Source organism: Sebastes umbrosus, chromosome 11, assembly GCF_015220745.1.
Source record: "Sebastes umbrosus isolate fSebUmb1 chromosome 11, fSebUmb1.pri, whole genome shotgun sequence".
In the NCBI taxonomy this organism is placed as follows: domain Eukaryota; kingdom Metazoa; phylum Chordata; class Actinopteri; order Perciformes; family Sebastidae; genus Sebastes; species Sebastes umbrosus.
Window position 1 is genome coordinate 9,115,010 of NC_051279.1, and position 26,973 is coordinate 9,141,982.

At 40.6% G+C, this 26,973-nt stretch overlaps 1 protein-coding gene across 1 annotated transcript; it reads left to right on the forward strand.

The window, feature by feature from the left end:
- Nucleotides 1–989: 989 nt before the first annotated feature.
- lingo4b (leucine rich repeat and Ig domain containing 4b) lies at nucleotides 990–26,110 on the forward strand. Its single transcript, XM_037783733.1, has 3 exons — nucleotides 990–1,355; nucleotides 22,665–22,780; nucleotides 22,951–26,110. The coding sequence occupies exon 3, from the start codon at nucleotides 22,963–22,965 to the stop codon at nucleotides 24,775–24,777; it is 1,815 nt and encodes a 604-aa protein (XP_037639661.1). The 5' UTR covers nucleotides 990–1,355; nucleotides 22,665–22,780; nucleotides 22,951–22,962; the 3' UTR covers nucleotides 24,778–26,110.
- The last annotated feature ends 863 nt before the right edge of the window (nucleotides 26,111–26,973 follow it).

The window sequence follows — 26,973 nt, forward strand, 5'->3', positions numbered from 1 at the left end:
TATTAGGAAAAGCACATCAAGTCCTCAGCACTTAAACATACATAAAAGTGATGGGAATTTGTTGATGGTAAAAAACGACCAGGATAATGGGACTTTTACTAAAATATGTGGAGCTAAAATGTCCATATCAGATCTGCTCCCTCAGAGTCTTTCAAAGCACAGCTCAAGACCCACCTCTTTTCTTTGGCTTTTGAATGTACTTGAATTGTGATTACTAACTGGCCTTTTATAATGCTCATTATAACAGTCTTTTACTCATGGACTTTACCTTGGTCTCTGCCTGTGGATGTGTGAGATTTTGTTGTCTGCACTGTTGACCTGTTTTTATTCTGCATTATGTCTGTAAAGCACTTTGGTCAGCTCATGTTGTTTTTAATGTGCTATAGAAATTAATTTAACTTGACTAAAATGGAGTTATGGTGAAAGAACGACTTGATTCATGTTTTATAAAACTGTAATGGACCCATTCATCGTTACACTACTAGTTCAGTGGGGATTTAAGGGCATTACGGCCCCGACACATGGCGCGGATCCAGCCTTAAATCTGTGGGATGTTTTGCTTGAGCTGAGTGGAGGGATGGAGATGCGGAGGGCGCAGCATCAGCAGCATCAGCAGTAGCATCAGCATCAGCATCAGCAGCATCAGTAGCAGCAGCAGCAGCAGCATTAGCAGCAGCATCCGCAGCATCAACAGCAGCAGCAGCATCAGCATCAGTAGCATCAGCAGCAGCATCAGCAGCAGCAGCAGCAGCAGCATCAGCATCAGTAGCATCAGCAGCAGCATCAGCAGCAGCAGCAGCAGCAGCAGCAGCATCAGCATCAGTAGCATCAGCAGCAGCAGCAGCATCAGCAGCAGCAGCAGCATCAGCATCAGTAGCATCAGCAGCAGCATCAGCAGCAGCAGCAGCAGCATCAGCAGCAGCAGCAGCATCAGCATCAGTAGCATCAGCAGCAGCATCAGCAGCATCAACATCAGCAGCATCAGCAGCAGCAGCAGCATCAGCAGCAGCAGCAGCGCGCTCAGAGCGCAGCAGCGTCTCCTCAGCATCACCACACACAACAAGGCGCGCACAGACACAGTCGACCTAAATTATTTTAGTAGCGCAATTATCCGAGATCTCCCCCGAGGTATACTCGACAGTCGGAAAAAAGGAAATTAATGAAGAAGGAGGGCGAAGTGACTCTGATGCGACAGATGTTGGAAAAGTCTGGTTGAATGTAGGCAGAAGAGGAGGACGAAGAGGAGGAAGAAGAGGAAGAGGGAAAGTGTCCTGAACAGAGATGAACGCGTTTTTCTGTTGGAGACGGACGATGAGCATTAAAGAGGTGGAAGCTTTGTTGCGATGCTTCAACTGGTGAGTTCACTTTCAATTTCTATACTTTCAATTTCGATACTTCTTCCTAAAAAAAAACCCTATAATTACTTTTCAGGTTTTAATCAGTTGTACTTGTTTTTGAACCTGAAATAAGCTTCAACATTTTTTGCATCAATTCTATAATACCCAATTGCTATTTATAGCAAACTGTATGTTTGATATGGCAACTCAGTACTGACTTTATGCTATTCTTTAATCCTCATTTATTATTATTATGGAATCACTATAATAATCCTCAAATGTTCCCATTGGTGCAGCTTTAAGTGTGCCAGTGCCTTCTGTGGTCTATTTTTGCAGTTTTTTTTCTCCTCCTTTTTTATTATTTAGGCTTACTATCATCCAAATGGAATCTAATTAAATTATTTTCCTCAAGGTTTCACTCAAATCAGATTTAGTGTAGCACTAGCAAGGGAAAACTTGAAAATGAAGCCTCAAGTTGCTGGTATAGTAGTGATGTACTGTATATATGATGTCATATCTGAAACAAAGTTGTCTGTTTATATTGTTGGCTGGTTTCCAGCCACAACAGCGAAGCAGGTATTATTTTCACCTTGTGAGTGTGTGTCATCATGGCAAAATGTGGTTCTGCATGGAGAAACCTACTGTAGCGGGAACTACCATGGAAGAGGTTTTTGAGTACTTTGCCAGGTGTCTATATTTTTACGTTTGTCGGTTTGTGGACAGATTTTGTAACCACGATAGCATCGCAACCGTGGAAGATGCAGTCACAAAACTTTACAGGTGTGTAGTTGAGATCAAAATTAAGGTCGAAGATGGGTGTGGTCCGAGCAAGGGTGCTGGAAAGGGGTAGGAAACGGCAACCCGGTCTCACAGGAAGGTGTATAAATACCACAACATTACAGGGACATTCCGCGTGTCAAGAGTACGCATTTTAGCATTTTTGTGTAATTTGTACGCCACGGAAACATCCGCAGTCACAGACTACAGAAAACATGTCACAAACGTCAATATAAAAACATGACAATCGGTGACAAACCTCAACAACGTAACTTACAAAACAAAACACCGGTCAACAACGGACTCGAACACCGGTCTCCTTGTTAAAAGTCCAATGTTTGTTAGATCCATCCACCTCCCATCACTAACTGTTACTGTAGTATTCATACACAGGTGCATTTACATTACAGTCAGTGCAGGATACATGACGTACAAATGACACGCAGAAATCAAGAAAGTCGTACTTATTGCACGCTAAACGCCTTGCGCATTATCATGGCATTTATATGCCTTTTGTGGGTAAGGGGCCATTGCCCCTTCACTTTACGCCCTGGTCTGATTTGGCATCACGGCTGGTGTGATCCCATCGTCTCCAGTTATATTATTTTGATTGTTGTTATTTTTTATTGTGGTGGTTTTGTCTTCATCTAGATATGTTGATAATAAGGGGGACTTGTTTCTCTTTTCTATGTTCCAAACCAAGTCCCCATTATAAGAATGCCTACAAGACTGCCATAATATTAATAACTTGTATTGTGTCTGGTACAGAGTTTAAATACTGACCTATATTAATATTTTCATTCCCCTTTGTTTTTATAAGATCTCTTAACCGTTCTTTTATAGAAAACAAAACAAAAAACGTGACATTACTACTTTACTTTCCAGCCTAGTTTTTTTGTTGTTTGTGCAAATCTTTTTGTTGTTGTTGTTTTTTGTTGAGTCCATGTGAACAGTAATCCTCCGGATAGTTTGTTCCATAAACCTAAAAAGGGCCAGAGCAGACTGTGTTTTAACTGCGTTTCAGCAGGATTACGGACGTCAGTAACTGCAGTGTCTATCCCCTCTGGGACAGTGTGAGGCTTGTTTAAATCAAGATGCTTCGGTCTCACAGTGGCTCTGATCACCTCTGTTTCTCACCCAAAAAACTGTATCGTTTCCAAACTTGGCTCCTCCTGTTAGATTTGATTATCATCTCACCTGCAGTCTGATATAAGCCAGGATCAGCATTTCAGAGAGGGCGCAGAGGTGAACTCAGACCAGCAGCAAACTCTCTGTCCTCTCCTCCTGTCATAATGAGGACACACATCACATCAGTTGCAATGTGGCTCAGGAGGAGCAGATCACCATCAAGGGAGAACCAAGGATTTGGCACTTGGGATTCTGCCAAATGGGCAATTTAATCAGAGGGCATTTTATGCAGAGGAAGTATGTCAGTCTCCTTGTTAGGGGATGATTTATCTGGACTGTTATATTGGGCAGCTGCTCCAGACTTAAATTGATTTCAGCTTCAGGCAAAGAAGTATATGACGAGTCTTAAACTAGTTTCCTTGCCTTGCCTTCATGTTCTCAGTGGTAGAACTATCCAGCCAGGCATTGACGTTCCAACCCGATCTCATGGGATGGCATATAAATAGCACGACATTACAAGGACATTCCGTGTGTCATGAGAACGCATTTTAACCTTTTCGTGTGTCATTTGTACGCCTCTTTTGTGTGTTATTTTTATGCCATGCAACTAAACTGCGAAACAAAAACAAACGACCATGGTTAGGTTTAGGCAAGTTGAATGAAGTGTGTTTTACAATGCTCCGCCGCTAGAACAACTGATCTTCCAGCTGAAATTACACCAATATATATCGGCAATCACCGGTTGTTGGGCTGACAATTGCCGGTTGAAATTTTTTTAACATATCACCCAACCATATTACCTACAGCAGATGATGGTTGCTACAACCCCAGTTTGGGGAAACAGATAGGAGTACCAGCACGGGAACAAAGAAATGTACTGCTGTGGACGGTGGCAGCAGCAAAACGGATTTTAGACACCTAAAAGGAAGGCCCACCTAAAAAAAGTCAGTATCAGTTTAAGTGAACGATATAATTCTAATATTTTCACAGCTTTACCTTGCTGTAAGACAGTCCTTTCCGATGGGAACTGAAGCAGTCATCTATGCTCTCTTCAAAGCCACCAGAGACCATTGACAAAAACAGTAATTCTACCTGGAGTTGCTGGTCTACCGTTGTCTTGATCGGTTAACATGTTTGTTATTGTGTGACTTTCTCTTCAACAGAGAACTCCTAATAAATTTGGAGATTTAAGTGTGCTTTTGGGCACTGCACCAAACTCAAGATGTATAGCTTATTGTTTTGGTCAGGTTTGTGGGTTAAGTTAAGTAAAATGATTAGGTTTCTAATGGGGAAAGCTTTGGTCGTGGTTTCACTTAGTTTAATTTATTGAACAGCTTTCCTGGTTGATTCCAGAAGATCCAAGAGGTTTTGTAAGTGCCTTGCAGCTAGATATTAATATTTCAGTTTCACCCATTTTGTAGTTGCAATATGAGTTTATTTACTTTGTTTTGACAAAAGATTCTCATCACAAGGTCTATTTACTGTACTTGGTGTATACAAAGCTTCCAGTCGCATCATGTAGTACTGTATGTGGATATAAAAAAAACAAAAAAACAACTAAGTTCACTATGTGATGAGACTTCTTTATTAAAACTGCAATTTTCAAGGTCAAGAATGAACCCTCAGGCTGTTCTTATATACCGTTCGTAGCTATACCTACTAAAAATAATGCACTTAAATTTGTATATAACCCACATAATCAATTCATATGTAATCCTGTAGCCCACATACGTAATTGTGAGCCAGGACAGGTGACATAGTATAAAGAGCGACAAAGTCCGCATAGGACAAAGTCAGGGTGGATGGCTGGGTCTAAAAACACAGGCCTTTCACCCAGGAGACCGCTGTTCATGTCTTGCATGAAACCAGAAGTCAACGTTGACTTATTTGTCACGTAACTTCCATACTTAAGTAACATTAAAATCCTGAGTAAATTATGTTTAAACCCATTCATCCCCCTTTTTAAATGTATTTGTGTTCCACGATTTAATAAGTGTGATAAGTCAACACATTCTCATCTCAACTCGTCACATACTGACGCTGAAACTACATCACCATACCCTGAGCGTTTCATATTGACGCAGACGGGTTTACATTATATTTAATGGAAATCCCTGTGAGTCTCAAACTGACGCTAGAGGGTGCCTTGTGTGTCGGTATCTTACGCCGACGGCCGTGACAAAGTGTTGGTATTTGACGTCCTGGTAATGAAAGCGGGCTGGATGGGTCAGCCTGCTTTGAATTGCTGCAGACATACTTCATACTTTTTGAATAATTCTACATGTTTAAATGTATTCCAGATTAGCAAAAGTATTGAGGAAGGAGAAAAATGGGTGTTTTTCACTGCAGCTTCTTTCCAACAGCAGCACCTTAATACCAGGCTTAGCCAAAGAAGTTGGCGAGCTGTCTGGGAGAAGATGTATCTGAGCCTGGAACAATACATCCACACACCACATTTTCAGTCTTAACAGCAATGAGATTAACACCACCGTCATGTTCAGTGCTTCTGTTGTTTTTTACAAATAATGAACGTCTTCATTTTCATATAAATTGATTCCTGAGTTGAGTTGGTCGTCTTTTCATCCAAGTCTCAACCAGACCTGCTTTTGGAGGGTTTGCACATGAAAACATGTATCCAGGGCAGAATCTGTGGTGCACAGCACTTTTGAACCCATCGTGCACAGAAGCACTATTCAGGCCACACAGTCATTTGAAGTCTTTTTGAAGATGAATAGAAAGATCAGATGTTCGTGGCCACTAGAGAAATGTAGTCCGGGCACGAATAAGGAGTTGAATGGTGCTGGCCCCGGGCTTGTGTCAGCAGCAGCCTTGTGTTGTTTGGGCAAGAAAAAAGCATCTTTATATTAAAGGTTTCTTTCATGCCATATTTCCATTTCCAAGATGCATCAGTCCTTTCCAGTTTGATTATATGCTTCGTTTTTCTTTGCATGTGCTTCTTGTCTCACAGGCATTTTACTTCAGTTCAAAGAATGAAGTGGGACTAAAACATATTCCAGTCTGTCTGATTGTTTTTTAAGTAGCTTCAATTATGGAGGGTAGCATCAGCCAAAATATCTACCATTCACATCATTGTCACAGTCACGGCAACACGGAAGAGGACCCAAATGCATGACGCAGCAAGGCAGAGCAGGTTGAATTAAATTAACTTTACTAGAATCAAAGGGTAATGAACAGGATTGGCAACTTGTTGGCAAATTTGAGAGGGCAAGTTTACAGAACAGGGGCACAATACTGACAAGTGGGAATGGTTGGAAAGCTATGGCAAAGAAGCAACAAAAGAACTGACAAATTAGAGTGGGAAGGTGGCCTGGATATACACTGGTGCTTAATCAGGGAACGAGTGACAGGTGTGGCAGGGAGGAACTGGGTCGGGTGATTGACAAGGAGCAGGGAACTCTGGGAACATCTGGTGGACAGGTTGGGAATGACAAAGTCTGCAAAGATGCAGGGGCTGCATGGGGGAGCAGCAGTCCTCTAAAAACTAAAAACTTAGGGAAGCTTATGTCATTCAGTGTGCATGTGATGCTTTTTTCCTTTATCCTTAGCTTTAAAGTCAGGATGCACTGATACCCGTATTGGATATTGGGCTGATACTGACTCAACTAGATGGAGCTGTCAGGTTCTTGTTTTGTGCTGTTAATTGATTTTTAATAATAAATATATACATACATTTGCATAAAGCAAGCATATTTGCCCACTCCCATGTTGGTGAGAGTATTAAATACTTGACAAATCTCCCTTTAAGGTACATATTGAATGGATACAAGAATGCTCTCCTTTGTCACACAGCTTCTGTCGCAGTTCGTGTGTACAACCGAGTGCGACGCCACGAATGCCTTCAAGGACAGACTGTACAAGACTTGTCCTCATTCGTGTGATTAATTGCGTAAAAGACTACAAAGTCATGCTTAAGACAGAATTGTTGAAGAGAGGGAGATCAGCAGCCAGGAGGAGTCTATGATAACGGGCTTTTTGCACCACCAGTGAAGCCATTCAAAACAGGCGTAAACACATTTGATGTGGTGGGACGACACAGAGTATGAACTAGTTCTTCTCAAGCACACTGAGCACCTTAACAACCTGCCCATTTCTGCCTCTATTCATTCCAGACAAACTGCTCTTGCTGCTACTGGAAACATCACTTCCTGTCCACCAGAGGAAAACATCAAATGTAAAAGCTCCCACTTACTGGCTGTCTGTTCAATAATGATTCATATGCATGTGACAACTTTCTATACCCATTTAGCCAAGGTCCTGCAGGCTGGAGATTATTTAGCATGCAATGGGCAAGAGGCAGGGTCCTTGGAGACGTGGCCAGTACTTCACGGTGGTCCAATAGAAAGAATAAATATTCTTTTCAATTCATATGATGATGTCACAGTTGTGCAATCAGCTGCTATAGAGAGAATACATAGAAGCAGACAAAGGATCTTTCTTATAACACCAACAGCTCCAAGTGCTTGTACTGTAGCATTTCCCTCCACATGCATCACGCCCTCGCTGTGAAAGGACAACACTCCGAGACTATTATCACCAGAGACAATGACAGCGTTGGTAATTTGTTCCAATGCTTGAAACAATCGCTGTTCAAGCGTTCTTGACAAGTGACCTCTTGCAGTTATACAAAGGCAGAAGTAGTGTGACGTTGTTATACCCCCTCATCCAAATCAAGGGTGTAAGGATAGATGGTGTATATGCTCCAACGATTTAGATTTGACTTGACTTAAAGAGGAGGTCAGGGTGGATAGTCAGGTGTACGAAGCATTAGACATCAATACCGGCTTCTGAGAACATTAACGTGTTACCCTCAGGGTGTAAATGTCTCAAAAATGGGTTACCATGACTGGGATGTGTTGAGTTACTTTGTAGTCACATACAAAATTGCTAGGGCTGTAATCGATTTAAATATTTTATTTCGATTAATCGCATGATGGTCCATAGTTAATCACGATTAATCGCAAATTAATCACACTTTTTTTATCTGTTCAAAATGTACATTAAAGGGAGATTTTTCAAGTATTTAATACTCTTATCAACATGGGAGTGGGCAAATAGGTTTTCTTTATGCAAATGTATGTATACTGTATATTTATTAATGGGAATCAATTCATAACACAAAACAATGACAAATATTGTCCAAAAACCCTCACTGGTACTGCATTTAGCATCATAAATATACTAAATATACAACAGCTGTCAGTGTGTCAGTGTGCTGACTTGACTATGACTTGCCCCAAACTGCATGTGATTATCATAAAGTGGGCATGTCTGTAAAGGGGAGACTCGTGGGTACCCATAGAACCCATTTTCATTCACATACCTTGAGGTCAGAGGTCAAGGGACCCCTTTGACAGTTTTTCCTTGCTAAAATGAGCCTACTACAACCTAAAAATCTGAGAATTAAAACTAAAAGAAATACATAAATGTCTTCATTGTTTTCAGTGGGAAGAGATAGCAGTGTGTAGCATGTGTAGTTTATATAGTGACAGAAAGATTAATAACAAGAAAAAACACTTCTGGAAGTACTGGTTGCTCAAAGAAAACAGAAATGGAGACGTTATGGGGAATCAAGTCTATGACCTGCCAGTTACAAGCCTCCAATCCCCTCCCACACATGTACAGCACAAGCACTGACGTGCCTACCCCCTCCCTTTTTTTACTTTGACCGGCTCAGGCTCAGTAGGAAACCAGGTGGGACTGTGGATCGGCCCCGTCAGATTAGCATGCAGGCCTGTAAGTGTGCCAAAGAGGAAAAGCTCCACCTGCACACTAGAGAGGGGAGATTATGGAGTTGATCGCTTTTCTATGAAATAGAAAGAAAAAAAAATTACAATAATGATTTCTTTCTACTTTTGTTCTCAAGCTTCCCTCATTTCCTCTTAACCTGCACAACTGAAAACTTGTAGAGCCACGAAAAGTGCCTCTACAGCTTTCTTCGACATGACCTTTATTGATCGGTAGAAAGATTTTGTGTCAGAGGTTCTGACAGTAACTAATATAAGGACATTTCCTCAAGTGTACTTGAGTACAGTTTTACTCCCTTTTCTTCTTCTTGTTTTTCCCAACATTTTCCCCTTATTGCTTCCTCCCTTCTATTTCTAATCATTGCTTTCTTTCACTCCTTTTTCCACCTTGTTGCCTTTTTCCTTTCCTTTTTCTCCTTTATATATCATTTTTCACCTTTTGCCTAATTTTCCTCGTTTCATTTTCTCCTTATTGCTTTCCTCCCATTTCTCATCATTGTTAATTTCCCTTATAATTCACCTCATTGAGTTCTTCTTTGTTTCTTTCAATGATCTGGAAAATGAACTCTACCCTTCTGCTTCAAGTATCTTTACTTTTGATGCTTTTAGGTGCTGATCCTTTTAGTCAATTAGTCGACTACGCAGTCATTTTGGTCTTTGTCGACTAAGATTTCTTTAGTCGATTAGTCGTTTTTTACGTTTTTTTCCTGCTGAATGACTTATTTCCAAGAAACTTATGAGCACATTTCTGGTAAACACAAGATTTAAAGTTGTGCTTTTGTTTATGGAGAAACTCAGTCTTACATATCTGTCCATTGAATCAACTAATCGATTAGTCGACAAAATTGTATGACTGTTAGTCAACTAATAATTTCTTTGGTCGAGGACTAACGCTTGTTTACTTTTGCTGTGCGAGAAAATGTGCCATTGTCTTCTAGTGTAGGCCTACAACTTTTATACTCTGATCTGAGTACTTCTTCTCCCAGTGGACTTTAAGTTTTAGTCTATAATAGAAACATGAGGCACATGTTTGATATCTGATAACAACAAACCAACAGTCTGCTGCACCACATTTTATAAGGAGTTGATTGCAGTTGAAGTCAACAGTCAGTACGTATGTTCCCTGTTGACCTGTTCCAGGTTAAGAGACCTCTGTGTCCCACCAGTCAGCTCCACTTTAATGCGTGACCTCCCCTCATCCCTCTGATGCACATCGATGGATCCGACGCATCGCCGCTGTTAGCTGAGACGACCTAATTTGTCACATCACATAGGCGCTGCACTGAGACTAATTCCCTTCCCTCATTTATTTGTGCTATTATTAATATTGCAGACGACGCACTTTGCGTGACGTTGCACAGAGTCTTAACTCGCTCCTCGTCAGAATGAGGAATTACAGCAGAGTGCTTTACCCAACACACAGTCTGGAACAAGACCGATGTGAGTGGATCTGTCACTGTGACCCACTTCTACCACACGTTACATGGGTGTAAATATTCAAACACACCCATACTTATAATGCGTCTGTCCCTCTCACTCTCTCTGTCCATCTTGCTCTTACAAACATATTTACTTTTTCATATGCAAACAATCACGTTTGCCCTCTTTTTTTATTTTACCCATGTTTTCCATTGACATTTCATGTAAATACATCTGGGTTACCATTTCAATTCAAAATAATTTATTCGTCCCTCAAGGGGTAATTCAAGGCAAGTGATATGTATATATTTGAGGACTTGCTCAGTATGAAGAAGAATAAGAATAAGTAGAAGAATAAGAAGAAGAAGAAGAAGAAGTAGAAGAAGAAGAAGAAGAAGAAGAAGAAGAAGAAGGCACTTTATTGATCCCCTAAGGGGAAATTCCATTGTATCACTCTGTTATTTTTTACACAGTACAAACAGGCCCGAAATACACACATGCACAAACAGGACTTACAGTATATACATGCATTAATGGAGAGATGTCAGAGCGAGGGAGCTGCCCCTGAAAGCACCCTGAGTAGTTGGGGGTCTGGTGCCTTGCTCAAGGGCACCTTGGCAGTGCCCAAGGGGCAAACTGGCATCTCTCCAGCTACCAGTTCACACTCAGTACTTGGTCAAAGTAGAGTGCCCAAGCCAAGCCCCCACGGACTGAGCTGCTGCCGTCCCAATTAAAGGAATACTCCACCCACAAATTGACCGTCTGTATATCAATTACTTATCTCTCCCACACAAATTGCAGGGGGTCGAGAGTTGGTCCAGTTAGATCCACACTTTCTGATTTAACAATAATTTTCTCCACAGTTTTCAGTGATGTTAATGCTATTGGCCGCAAATCATAGAGGATTTTAGGTCTACTGATCTTCGGTATTGGAATAATGAATTATTCCACAGATCAGGAACAACCGCAGAGTCTAAGGAGAGCTGGAATAGTCTTTCAAATACATCACAGTATCATCGGCACAGTATTTTCCACACATTGCATCTGGCCCATTAGCTTTGTTCACTTTGATCCCTTCCAAATGTTGAGCTATAGACTGGGTTGAAACTGGCAGTGGCTGCCCAGGTGGGAGTTTCTCTGATAGATCCATAAGTTGGAAAGAAAAAACACCCACACTCCAAAAGAAAAAAAAAGCAAACCTTGCATCTTGCATTTAAGACCAACGCTGCTACAGTGGTTTTATTGTCTGAACCTAAGCAAGTGTTTTTGTTCACTTGACAACATTATGTACATGTTTACTACGACCGAAAAGAGTGACGCAGAGGGGTCTGGCAAAGTGTCATTATAAGATGAGATAAGATATACTTTCATTGCGTAAGTAAACCTAAAAAAATAAGTTAACCTATACTATTGAAAGTTTTTTTTCTCAAAGAGCATGTAACAAGCAGAACCTTGACATGCTGTCCCTGAGTGCAAAGGCGTACCTAGAGCGTCACAGTGTGAAGCATAGGACCACTGACCAAGCGGCAGTAATTGACGAGTTGGGAGTGAGAATATGTTGACTAATCAGCCAGAGAAAATAGTCGTGTTTTCAGGTCATTTCTGAATGTTGACGCTGTCGTGACAGATCTCATGTCGGTTTGCTCTTGAGTAAATACTTTCAAAACAAGCTACATAAAAACAAGTACAATTCATGACTTTCAGATAAAATAAATGTGTTTCAATGTGTAGGCATAGAGGTTAACAATTAATATAATCCCATTTGTCACAGACACAAGCTCGCAGCCACACCGACACACACTTTTCTTTATCTCTCCCCACACATGCCATTTTAAACCATGCAACCAGGCAAACACGCCCTTCCTTGGTGACATTAGTATTCATGGGTCTGCATTTTCCTTACAGCCTTTTAAAAAAATGTATAGAATTAGAAATGGCTTGCTTATTAACCTCCAAACACTGTCAATAAAATGTTCTGCAATGAGTGGAAATATTATGTAATGTAGACATGAATTATGTGAAGATTACATTCCTCTACCACCAACTGGATTATGTGATAACAACAGATGCTCAGTTTTCACCTGTCCACCATTGTGTCATTCTCCAAATTTAGCTAATAATTAAGTTAAGAGTACACATGTGACAACTTCACAAATTTAACTGAATGATCCATCTATGATCTTGGTATATCATATTGTGTCAGTAATTCCAAAGATGTGAAGATCTGGAGAATGTCACACTTTACGTCCTACAGACTTTGACACAAGACATTAATTTCCCTTCTCAAACGAGTCCATATTGCGTCAGTTGTCAACAGTGTTGGATAATGTCACTTATAAAAGTAACTTGTTACATTACAATATTACTACTATTAATCATGTTACGTTACAGCATTACTTACTGAGAAGAGTAACTCGTTAAATGTACTTTTGTGTTACCAAAAATGAAAACTCTTTTGCGATTCCTTGCGCATGTTTGTCCAGAGGCTGTAGCCTACTGTGCGCCTACCTTTTGAATGTATTGACTCTACCCTCTTTGCATAGCCTCATTTACGGCATCTGTTGATCTGCAGGCAGGAATGACAGACGCAATATCCCCTTTATAGCTCTTTATTATATTGAGATAGCAAACAGTTTTTTTCTGTGAGGCACCGTTCCCTCCACGTCATAAGGATTTTATTAATAATCTTACGGAAAGATAGAGACTCTACAGTTGATATTGGTAGCTTCATTTCCACCACGTAACCAGCTATAAACTTGTTAATTTCCCTCGGAGTGACAGCCGAATGCTGTTTTTGAGCTGGAGCACTGGCATCGTTCTCCTCCTCGATGCGTCTCGCCACCCACCAGTGTTGTGGAGCTGGCTTTCGCCGGTCTCTGTGGCAAAAGTCCAGTGTTTTTTGACCCACTCATCCACCCCGACCTCCTCCCTACGCTGCATTTGTCACTCTTTATACTTCCTGGTTCACATTTATGCGGATTACATATGACTTGATTTTGTGGGATATATACGTTTACATTATAACAGTGCATTATTTTTTGTAGGTATAGCGGTGTATGAGAAGAGCCAGCTTTCTGTTCATGATATGGCAACACCTGCTGACTCATTGGCAGCTCCTGCACAGTTCTGTGTTCGCCCTGCATTGTAGAAAGGAGGGGGTCTAGTTAGCAATCAGCTGTCTTTCTTTCATGGCCACCATATTTCAGTATTAAACTTCTTACTTCTACTTTTGTATCTGTAACAGACCTCCGTTGTAGTGGGAAAACGTTTTCTTAGTTTTTCCCTTGCATTTCAGACAGGTATTTGTTTATTTAACATAGATGCGGCTCCCGACATGGTCTTGTTTACAAGTCTTTTCCCTGACAAACCCAAAGGGGAAAGACCAAGCGACTTTTGTTTTCCTGCTATGCACCCGACAGCTGTTCTGCCAGCAAACCTTTTAATATTTGCTGCTTGCATGCAGGAGGTCTCAGGGGCCGTCACACTGCAGCAGGTGCTAGAAGCCCATAAAAAGAAGAAACACACACACATACACACACACACTAACTCCATCACGCACTTTTAACAATTCCAGCGAACACACTCACACAGAAAACACACAAAAGTGCAAAGACACAAGCTCATGCTCTGTGATCCCCGCACTGTTGTTCTGTTCCAGGCGTTTTAATTGGGGATTTGAGCCAGGCTCTTGTCTTTCTCACTGTGACAAGCTAAAAATAGCTCCTTGACAAGTGTCAGAAAACCCAGCCGGGCTCAGACTGTACATTCTCTGTCAGATGGGCTGCTTGGGGATTCATGCTCAGGGCTTCCAAACTCAGAAGCAAACAAAGACTGTCACCCTGCGGCCCATGTGAGGTCATGTTCCTGTTTCATGCACCTGTTGCAAAGGAAGTTTTCACCTAGAATCATGCACACTGTCTGTCACAGGTTTTTTACATTTTGCTGCAGGTCCCTAAGTAACAGAGACTGAGTGTTGAGGAATGGCAGATAAGGTAACACTTAAAAGAGCTGAGCTCAGAGAGAGAAGGAGAGAGCGAGAGCTCCTTCTCAAAGCTAATGAAGCCATAATGCAGGCAAGAAGAAGAGTTCAAGTCATTTGAGAATCATTGCCTCTTCTTTGCTCCTGGCCTTGTTCCAGCACGATAACGACACTCTTCACTCTGTTGATTATGATCCAGAGCAGAAACAAAGAACGTATATTGTTAAGAAGTGAAAGCCAATTGTTCGTTCCATTGCAACATCAGTGTCCAGCAGCAGAGCTACGCTTCCGCCATTTTGGACTGAAAGCGACTACCGGGTGCCAGTAAAACATATACGCCTACAAAGTGCTGTACAAAAGTAGAACAAAATTATTTCAATTCTATTGTCATAATTGTAATGTCTCTGCGCAAATGGCCTGCGTTGAACAATATAATATTACAAACATGCATACTATTATAACTATTACTTAGCCTACTTTTTGCATAAAGTGAGCAAAGAACATAAATGGAAGTTAGACAAATCACGCACACCGATTTTGAGAGCAATCTGAATCTTTTTCATGTCAAGGACTTCCAAAATCGAGTCCAATAGACCACAGACAATGGATGTATAAGACTTTGTGTCCTGTGCTTTTGCACTGTGTTAATAAATAGCATGCAACTACATTAAATTTTGTTTATGTCATGCTACTGGCACTGCTAGCTACTGGCCGATAGCTGGTTGTTTGGGAACAGACGGTACTGGCTTACAGCATACAACCCATGGGTGTAGTATAAGATAACAAAAGTGATGAATTACAGCCAATATATCCATTATTACAGCCGCATACAGCTAGCAGGAAGCTGGCAGAACCATAAATGTCATATGAGCGTGCAGGGCGGTGCAGTCCTGTGGGTCTGATGCACGTTCATTATGCTGAGGAAAATAACCCTGGATTCAGCTATTAGTGAATTTTACAACTTTTAGGACATAATGGTTTAAATGAGGGCTATTTAAGTGTTCATACTGGGAAAATGATCCTCTGATTTACAGACGTCTCATTGATGTTTTCAATCCAGAATTGCAACAACAGTTTAGTGAATGACAGAAAAATGTTCCATCAGCGTTAATCTGCTGAAAGGAGCATTTCTGGTGAGCACCATAGTGCACAAACAAACACCACACATCTTTATAGAAACACTTTGGTGGCCATCCTCCACACCACAAAACATCAATGACTTGATTCCCAATAAAATATTTTTTTTGGATTGATTTTTAATTTCATTAGTAGTTTGAGTAATACAATCCTTTCATAATCCCAACCATCGAGGGAACATAAAGCAACTGTGCAGAGCCAAGTGATGACTAAATGGGCAGCTGTGTACAGTCGATGAAGAAAGACCTAATTTTAACATGGGGTGGGAACTGTCCACAGATTGATGTAAGGCGATAAGGGCGATAAGATACTTGATGAGTTTTGTCTGATGACGGAGGAGAGAAGGCAAACGGAGCCCAGCCAGGGAAGTTGAATTATTTCAAAGAATTAAGAGATAGTGGGAGTTCACCCAAAAGACGGCTGGACTCTGCCAGAGGATTGTCTGCAGAGAGGATACATCTGTTTGGCTTCGATATTGTTTGCATTTTGGCTTCATGAGGGTTTATTAGGTAAGAGTTGGCTCTGGCTTGGCTTGAGGAGAGTGGATGTTTTTGAGTTATGCAAAAAGGTTAGACCATGTAAGCAAATCCAAGAAACAACCAGATGGACAGACTTCCCTCAGTAATCAAACAACAATATTATTAAACTGAAGTAAAGAGAAATGATTAATGGACTTCTGAGAAATTACTGCAAGATGTAGAAAAAAGCATGGAGTAGAGTTTGATTACTAAAAGCTACGATGTTACAGTAATTTCATAATATATGGCTGAAAATTGGCATAACAACAAACAATGTCACAGATGTTACAGATGGCCGACCAAACAACACTATTAATAAACTGAAGTAAACAACAAACTTCTAAAGAATGACGAGCAGAAGGGGGAAGAAAAGCAGGAACAAGTGTGACTACTACTAATATCTAAAATGTTACAGTAATTGTGTAATTTCATAGCTGGAAATAATAATAAAAAAATCCTCAAACCAACGTAATGACGAACAATGTCACAACAGTCATTATGTTTTACAGGCTGTGCAACCCAACACACAGCTGTCATATAATCATGCAAACTCTAAAGTTATTTGACTCATGACTGATTATCATTGAATTCAATGTATTTTTCAAGTCTCCAATTCAAAGAAATCATCTACATACAATTATTAGTCATTATGGAGAATAAGTAAAATTTCATGGCAATAAGTGGTAATTAAGCAGGCTGTTTCATCCATTGTTCATACGTATACCTACAAAAAGTAATGCACAGTAATTCGTAAATAACCCCACCTAGTATAAAGGGCAACAAAGTTTGGAAAAAGAGAGGAGGCATAGGAGAAACACCGGACATTCACCAAGGAGACTGATTGACTGATCACGCTGTTTGTTCCCCATGTGAAAACAAAAGCAAAACCTAACTTATGTACTTAACTAACGCCACCTACGTAAGTTACATAACAAAAATACTTATTTTTACGTAACAAACATACTTATTCTAACCCAAACCAAGATATTTCCTAAACCTAACCAAGTAGTTTTCTTGCCTAAACTTAACCAAGTAGTTCTAACATACTTATTTTACGTAACGAACATACTTGTTTTAACCCAGAATGCAGGGGCTTGCGCAGGCGCGCTAATCGCTTGCTTGCTCGGGAAAGTGAGAAATAACTTTTCATAAGATATCATACGAACCGCTGCATGAGGATACGTCAAATTAAAGGCCATCTTGCTACTTTTTTCATAAAAAGTTATTCTGGGCTTATTTCTGTTTAATGTATGGATTTATTTCCAGCCTGTAATTTACAGGATTATTTGAAATTTAGGAGCATGACTCAAAATTGGAAACGGACTCTGAATCGAGTGGTGCAGGGATAACATATTTGTGTAGGCCAACCAAGAAGTTAGCATCACCGTGGTTCCCTCGACAAAAAGCCAGTGGGATTTTTCCATTGGGTTTTGGATTATTGCAGAAAATAAGCTCTGTGGCAAACAAACCTTTATGATACTTACACGTTTTCTTCAGCAAGATAATCTCCACAAATGAACTCCACTTTTATGGTTTTTGAAGTGTGAATGCAATCGCCAGAAGTAAAATGCTAACGTTAGTCTATAAACAAACTACTACACGGTCACATAAGCGCGAGTATTCACAACGAGGCTCTGAAGGCGGACTAGTCGGCGTGATGGCGTTTAGTAGTCTCATTTAGCCACTTGTTAGCATCATTTAACATGAATCAGTTGTGTTTTATATTCCTGAAGGTGTTTTGAGCTCTCTGTGCTCTTTAAGTGAATGTTGTCGGCTCTAATTTGAAACTGCTTCATTAATAGAAACAACCAGTGGCTGTGCGTAATAGAAAATAGTTAGCCTAATTAACACCGTAACAGGACACTCATGTGACTACACTCCACGCAGGGTGACAAATAGATGTCGAAATTACAAATGCATCTATTCCCTCACTTTCTAATTTGACCGACGGGGTCAGTCCTGCTCGTGACTCGCGGTCACAACCTTTGGCTGTACTGTAGCTTTATGATGTGTGCAGAGACGCAGAGAAGGAGCAATCCTGAGGCCCGATTGGCTGGAAGGTCTTAGCAACTGACATCCCACCCGCCTGAGATATCACACACCTGCCAGTCTCTGTCTCTCACAAGTTGGCTCAGGGGGGATCAACACATTTAAAATACTAAGGTGACTGCTATGGGCTGAAAGCTAATATTTGACGCTGTGGTGGATGAAGAACCTGAAAGTCACACTTGAGTAAAAGTACAGATATCTATGCAGAAAATTATTTTAGTAGAAGTTAAAGTCACCTTTTAGAATATTACTTGAGTTAAAGTCTTAAAGTGTCTGATATTTACGTATCAAAAGTAATTTTCTGATATTAAATGCACTTAAGTATTGAAAGTAAAAGTACAAGTAAATGCTGTCAATAAAAAAGCAAGCAAGTCAGAATTTTGCGATTTATGAAGTTTATTCCTCTCAACAAGTACACCACCTTAAAAATGGAGACTACATTACACTTGAAAAAAAACAAGGTATTCACAACTTAAAGGATTTAAAGAGCAGAATCCAGTTTTTCACTTACCCATCACGTGATTTATCGACCACTGATTCGACAAACCTGCTTGCTTGCAATAACGAGTAATGAAGATGCTAAAAGGAAATGTATCGGAGTAAAAGTTTTATTTAGGAAATGTAGTGGAGTAAAAGTGAAAGTTGACAGAAATATAATAACTCAAAAAATACTTAAGTACTGTTACAGTACACCACTGGATGCCAATAATCAATTTGTTTATATTTGAATGTTTGCATCCAGAGGTTGAGAGAGTGTCTGAAAGAGCAATAAAACCATCGTGGGACAATAAAACTCACACAAGAGCCCATAAAAATATGTATTTTTAAATAAATCACATAGGTCTTTAAGGCACTACGACTTTATCATGCTGGAAAAACTCCACATAATGGTCAAATGTACTACATTAGGCCTTTAAATTAAGAATTTCTTTACTAAGAAATGAATAAATTAAAGTTAAAATGCAATATAGGGTTTTGACAGATTGCTTTATTACAGCTGTGGCCAAGAAAACCTCCCTCTGATCAATCGTAACCGGCTGAAGTTTAATAAAAATCCAGTATCGGTGTCTGGTGTGTCTGCACTCTGATATATCGGTCTAACAGGAGACCTAGGAGTCCTGGGAGTCTAAGAGCACAAGTGTGAGGTTGTGAGTCAGCGCAGCCAGCCAGCCGGTATAAGAACTGTTTGCATGGAGAGCAGGGATGAGATAAAGACTGTACAGCTCTGGGACTGTCGACAACTCTGCCACTCCGTGCAGGAGAGGCTGCAGCGAGGGCGAGTCCACACTCTGGGAACTGTCTGATGCTGCAGGTTAGACTCAGTCTGGCATTTTGGATTGTCTTTTAGCTGTATTTTTAAAGTATTATTTATTATATCTCTGCTTGTTACTGTATGAACCAGCTTTGCTCTATTTGTGTGCAGTTTGTGTGTTTGGCTTTGAATTCTCTGTGCAGTTGTAGGACATTATATGTGCTGTGTAAAGAATTAGTGTAGATATTTAAAGGTTGGTTACCTTTGTTGCGCGTACTGTAGCAGGTCTCAGCGGTGGTAGTTGTTGGAGAAGGAAATACATAATTTACATCAAATACTTTCCCAGCACCTGTTTATTCAACTAGAAAGGCCAGACACTGGCAGAATAATGTAATTATGTAATATTTCACCGTGCAGTGTTTCACATTAGTTGGGCTCTTTCTGGACTCCTTTCCTCAAATGTGCAGGTTGCTTTTATTCTTTACTCAGTGTTATCATCAGTAACATTATTGTTTATTTTAAAATGTCTGTTTTAATCTGTAGCATGACGTTCATGATTTAGGATTTCATCTAGATGTGAACACATTTTTTATACTTGAGATGTACAAGTATTGGCTCATTTTGGCAACTCGATAGTTTACATGTCTTCTAAACTGAATTATGATTTTATTAAATTATCATTTATCAAACCCATTGTATTATTTAAGTGTACTCTCAACTGGTTACTCCTAACGTCAGATGAGTGATTTCATAACTCTAACTGTAATTAACAATATGCTTTCAATTCCCGTCAGTAATAAGAGCAGATTAGGCATCATTTTATGACATGCTGGACATTAATTTTTGACTTTGAACCAAAGGTCTAAAAAAAGATAATGTTAGTGTTAGTGGAAACTGATTATATGGATCAAGAAGATTGGGACAAGATTATTCTCATACAAATTAAATTAATTAATTAATTATTTATTTATTTATTAATTTAAGTAATCCCCTTATGAAGTAGTCAGCTTGCAGTGTTCATTTTGGGTCCTTTCATGCATGACAACATCTGGGAAAAATGTTCAAACTACAATAATTCTATTTTTTTTTTTACTTTACTCCCATGATATTTTGCCTCGTGGTAACCCGTCTGCTTCTGGCTGGCTACTTGAGGCTGGTACTGCTTGCACATTGAAATCATGAAAGTCATTTTCTCTCAGTGGAAAACGTCTCCTCGAAGCTCATGACAAACTGCCAAAAGCGAGCCAACAAGATGCAGCAGTGAAACTTGTGTGTTCCTCAGGCTACCTTGTTTACTAAAACATCGGGAATCATGGCTACTAGTGATGGAGACAAAATACGGATGCGCACTGGGAAAGCCCGTGTGGTTGATGCTGCCCTTGAAACAGCTGAAGCCGCGTTTGGAAAAACTGGACTGTACTATGAAACAGTCAATAAAATTCAGTATATTGCAAAGCTGTCCGTTATATATGTATGTAATAAATATATAAATTACAATTACATAGTAATCCGCATGAGCAATAAAGAAAAAAGAAAAAAAATGGTTATAATAACCATCCACTTATAGTGATCAATTTGACAGATGAAACTCATGAAACCTTTATAGATTTGGTTGAACATAAGAAGTGTTTCTCTATACAGTTATTATTCTAAAACACTATATACTGTACACAAATACAAATAATGATGAAATAATTAAAGAACAAGTAATAAGTTATGACTTGCATTTAATTACAAGTGGGGTCAAGTAATCAGGCCAAAATAAATAAAAAATCTCTCAAAGGGTCTTTGCAATCTTTACAGCATACTATACCCATAGACTTTGAATTCAGATAAGAAAACTCCACAAACCAAGCAACCGAGTACGGATCTCTCTTCCAGGACAAACAAACAAACATGAAATAGGTATTGTATATAAATGGTAGACAAGTTACAATCTTTACCCTGATTTGTCTGCATTTTTGTGACACTCTTAACTGTTTCTAAATGCTGTATTTGATTATTTGGTATACAAACTTGTTTTATTCTGAAAATCTATATCACCCTGTTGCTGGCTCTAGCTCCAGTTGGTGTGACTAAATCCAGATGCCTGGGCCAGGGGGCAAAGCTCTCATCCCACTGAGGCCTCATCTGCTCTATCAGAAACGTCGCACATTAGGCTGGGTGCATTAATACTTTTTTATTTTATTTTTTAGAGTAGATCATATGTGGACACTTCCACCATGGGTGTTAAGTACTCTTAAAGGTACTTTTCCCGTCTTTGGGAGGATAAAATGTCCAGAGTAAAAAGTGAGACATATGCTTTGATAATAAGTTAAATAGGGATTTTGTTTACAGAGATGTAGGCCACTCTTATCAGCTGCAACATCTGCTTCACACTGGACACGCTGTCATATCCAGTGGCAAGTAGAAAAACGTACTGAGGAACACCAGAAATTAATTATGGGACATTGTCAGCAGTGGAAATGCTGTCACCATGTTATTGTCCTGGTCTTCATCAGACAAATGGGGATTTTATGGGTGGAGGAGTTATATATGGCATCGATTGCTATAAACTGAACTCCACAAACAGCAAGCTCAAAACGCAATAAACAATTTGTGTTTGTCTTTCCTTCACTTAAGATCCACATTGGTAATCCAGTCACTCTTTTTCATGTGACCAGCTGGCACAAAAATTAATCATTTAAAACCAGGGCGGGACCGCCTGCTCAGAAAGTTGTTTTTGTAGCTGTTTTTTTTTAATTCATCTGGTTTGTCCTGTTTCTATGGCTGCTGAGAAGTGTCAAACAAATGCAAAAGTCACAACGCAAACAATCGCCGGTGAACGATTCTGCACAGGCCTGGCTCAATTTCGAAAAAGGCCAATAACAGTCCGCTGGCAATAATAGTCGGCCAGTTTCATTGTCAACATCTGTTGTTGCTCTCTTCCGACTTTTGCGTTTGAGTTGTGGCTTTTGCATTTGTTCGACACTTCTCGGCCACCATTAGTTTTCCATTAGCAGAACACATACAAGTTTGAGCACCAAGCCGATGAGATGAAGACTTTCTTATTGCCGTTATGTTACAGTTTTCTTATTTCTATTCTACCAGAAGCTGAAGCATGTGGTCAGAACACTACACCAATAGACTGTGATGGGGGTAGATGAATTTAAACTAAAGGAAAACAGTTGTTTTTATCCACCTTTGGAACCAAGTTTTTATGGATGTTGTTTTGTGTTTGGACATTAAGTTAAACTTTAGAGTCTTAAAAACATTTTCTTTCATTTTGTGAAGACGTGTTTTTTTTCTCTCTGTTCTCTCCAGGCCACTCTAAAGGGCATGCTATTGACAGAACCACATCTCTACAGAGGACTTAACTCAAATCTGATTCCAATTTGACTGCCACTGGTTATGAGAATCTGCACTCCGAGACTGAAACGGTATGTTTTGACGCAAGTTTAGACTAAATGAGGAAAATAAGTGATACAAACATACAGTATCTTCCTTGGGTTTTAACACTGTATTTCTTTTACAAAGTAACACTAACATTTCTGCATTAGCTGCTAACAAATATCAGAGCTAATGTCTTTATTTGTGTGTCTCTTCTCAGGCTGGGGGTAAGATGTTTGTGGAGTCAGTCGTCCGATGGGGGGCTTGGAGCATCCTGCTCCAGTTTGGACTGAGTGTATCTGCAGGAGGCTGTCCTCCACGCTGCGTGTGTCGCCCTGAGGCTAGAGAAGTGATCTGCTCTGGCAAACATTTGAACTCAGTGCCAGAGGGCTTTTCCAGCGATGCCAGGCGTTTGGATTTATCCCACAATAAGATTAAGACTGTTGGACGCCGCCAGTTCTCTGGCCTCCTGCAACTTCAAGAGTTGGATCTCAGTGATAACATAATCTCCATGATTGAGGTGGAGGCTTTCCAGGGCCTACAGAATCTCAGGACGCTTCGGATTAAGAATAACCGACTCAAGATCATCCCGGTTGGGGTGTTTTCTGGCTTGTCCAATCTGCGCTTTCTGGATTTGAGCCAGAATGAGATTCTGGTCTTCCTGGACTATACCTTCAAAGAATTGTTGAACCTGCAAACGCTGGATGCCGAGGAGAATGACTTGGTCTTCATCTCCCAGCGGGCTTTCGTTGGTCTGCAGAATCTGCAGGAGCTCAACATAGACCGCAGCAACCTGACCTCCGTTCCTACTGAGGCATTGTCCCAGCTCCAGAGCCTGACACGTCTTCGCATGCTACGCCTCACTATTACTACACTGTCCAACAACGCTTTCCGACGACTACACCGTCTGCGTAGCCTCCTGATTGCAAACTGGCCAGCATTGGACACTGTGGCTGGCAACAGCCTGATCGGACTTAATTTGACCTCACTTGTCATTAACAGCTGCAACCTAAGTGTTGTTCCTTACTCAGCACTTCGTCACCTGGTGTACCTGCGCTACCTGGACCTGTCCTACAACCCCATCACTGTTATCCAAGGTAATCTGCTAGGGGACCTCCTGAGACTCCAGGAGTTACACCTAGCAGGAGGGAGCCTGCTACGAATAGAGCCGGGGGCCTTTAGGGGACTGGCCTATTTCCGCATGCTTAATGTGACATCCAATCAGCTCGCTACTCTGGAGGAGAGCGTCTTCCACTCTGTGGGGAACCTTCAGGTGTTGCGGTTGGATGGGAATCCCCTAGCATGTGACTGCCGGCTTATCTGGGTGGTCCGTCGCCGATTGCGCTTGAACTTTGACGGACATCAGCCCACTTGCTCGTCTCCTGATGCAGTGAGACAGCGTGAATTCAAAGACTTCTCCGAGAAGGAGCTCCCGAGGCTGTTTACCTGCCGCCCTGCCCGTATCATGGATCGCAGGCCGCAGGAGGCGAGAGTAGAGGAGGGCACTACAGTTACCTTCTCCTGTAAGGCTGAAGGGGATCCATTCCCATACATCACCTGGATCTCATCCCATAAGAATGTGGTTTCTCCAACAGGGCGAATCAGAGTTTTGCCTAATGGTACTCTAGAAGTGCGTTTTGCCCAAGTCCAGGACAGTGGCACATATCAGTGCCTGGCGGGTAATGCAGCCGGTAATGACAGCCTGACTGTCGGTCTGTATGTGAAGGGGCTCCCTCGTAACCGAACCATCCCCTTCTTCTCAGAGGAGGGCTGGGTAGAGCCTTCAAACTCCCAAGCTGCCAACTCCTCAGCTCAAATGGCCAAACCATACCCGTTTGACGCAAAGACCCTGATCATCGCCACCACCATGGGCTTCCTGTCTTTCCTCAGCTCAGTGGCCATCTGTTTTGTCTTCATGTTCTTCTGGAGCCAGAGCAAAGGTCAGATCAAGCACACAGCAACGATTGACTTTGTTCCTCGGTCTTCAATGGGTGGTGGAGGAGGGGACGGAGGTGAAGGTGGCAGGTTCACCATGAAACTTATCTAAAGCCAAGGAAGAGGTGGAAGGGGCCTCCATATTGGCTGTGAGTTATTCTGCAAATGGACCCCCTATTGGGACAAGGACTGAGACCTCTATTCAAAGGCTCCCTTTGAAGGCAAATCAGAGCCAGTTTGTTGGGCTTGTGCTAGCCCTCTTCTAATTTTAGAGTGGAAAGTTACATCTCAGCACCCACTTTGCTAACGAATGAATATGTCATAATCTTGGAATAGAAAGATGTTAACAGATTGTAGGCAGAGCTGGTGGTTGCTGTGCATTTGTTTTCAACAACTTTTACTTTGAATAAGCAAATGACCACTTACCTAGCACAGATCCAATTTTTGTATGTAGCATGTAATTATAAAATAGTTCTAATTTTCACAGATTTGGGGATTAACACATGAAGACAGGTTGACACAGGTTTCTGCATTGTCAAAACATATCAGGTGCTTGTTTAATCATGCATATTGTACAAATGTGCTTGTATGTCCTCACTTGCCAATACAAGCCAAGTAAACATTTACCCTTTTGACCCTCGGGTTGCTATTTCTGCTCACCCACAGAGGATCATGTCAAAGACTGCCAATTCAGCATTGGCTGTAAGTGTAAGTGACTACAAAGCTTTTTATACCTGCAATAAATATTATGGAATAGACTAGCCAAATAATTTCTGATCCTCAACTTTATGGTTAAATGTTGGATGTTTTGGAGCTTTGCAGAATGCTTCAGGTATGTTGCTTTCTATTATGGGTACTACTTACTTTAAATGAGCACGTAGCAGTGCACTGATAGCATACCATAATGTACATATAGGAATGTATCCTTTCCCATTTCATACTTAAAATAAGTTTGTCAGGTCCAAATTGGATCAGTCTTTCTTTTGTAACATTATTATTGTATCATGTAATTACAATAGATGACTCTTTGTTCCATCAGAAGATGCTATGATTTCTTTTTTTATATTCAAAATAAAACTTTTTTTATTTTTTACCCACAGAAAACACTGAAAAATATGTGCCTCAGTAACACTCTCACCATCGACAGAGAGAATGCTCACCTGATCATTGCTATCTTGTAAATATTTAGGTCAAGGGCGTTTGTGTGCGCTGGGTTTATTCTATAATTTTATCTAGTTCTGGGGATTAGTGTCACTCAAATACGGCACTCTTGTTGTGTATAACCGTGTAGATGCACTACGCACAAAGCAATGCTTTATTATGCCAGGAAAAGAGGACGTACATGATCTATACATACAGCATTGACAGATTTGTTATTTGCTATCTTGTTCATACATGACTGTTTTTTTTCATTTTACTTTATTAAATGCTTATATTTAAACCTGCCTTGTGTGTGTGTGTGTGTGTATCTGGATTGCCTTGAATTGTTTCGTGTAAAATATTTTGGATTGTTATCAAATGGGGGGAAAAAAACTGATCCAATCATCTCAAAACCAATCTCTCGGTGGATCTTCTTCTGAAATGACTCAATTGTTGGGAAATTGGCAAGAGAAGGAGACATTTCCTTGCATAACCAAAGCACTTAATCTCTGCGCTGTGAGTCCATTGTGAGGACTACGTTTTTTCAATTTGAGACAGAAAGTGGCCCTGTTGCCCCTTTGTGAGATAACAAAGCTAGAGCTGGCATTTAGCCACACAAATGTACGCTTGTCTTCTTGTGAAGACGAAGGATTATGTGTGCAGAGGAATGCCATTGTGGCTGTCTGTTTTCTTTCATAGGTACCTATACTCCTGCTGGAATGAATGTCTTTAGACATTTGCTGACAGTTATGGTCTCCCCTGCTGCATATTCTTCGCTGCTGAGTCCCCGTTAAAAACAGAATATCGCACTTGAAAGTGATAAGCCAAACGTTAACCAATGAATTTTACCCTTGCTTCACTTTATTACATTTTAAAGACTCGCAGTGCTGAGAGTGGATTCACTGGACAGAAAATCACTTTGTCTGTCTATAATGCAGTTGCCCAGAATCATAATAATAAAAAAAAGAAAGAAAGGAAACTGATAATCACGTGTATGAGCAGAGATTTAAACCCTTTTGGATTACCTCTGCATGTCTCAATCTGTTATATAGGTCTGTCTGGCGGGTGCTATCCTCCGGCCCAGCTTGGCCTGTTATATTATCTATTTTAATACAACTATTTGCTCCCATTGGACAGACAGCCAAAGGGGAAGATTAAAGTGGTGTTT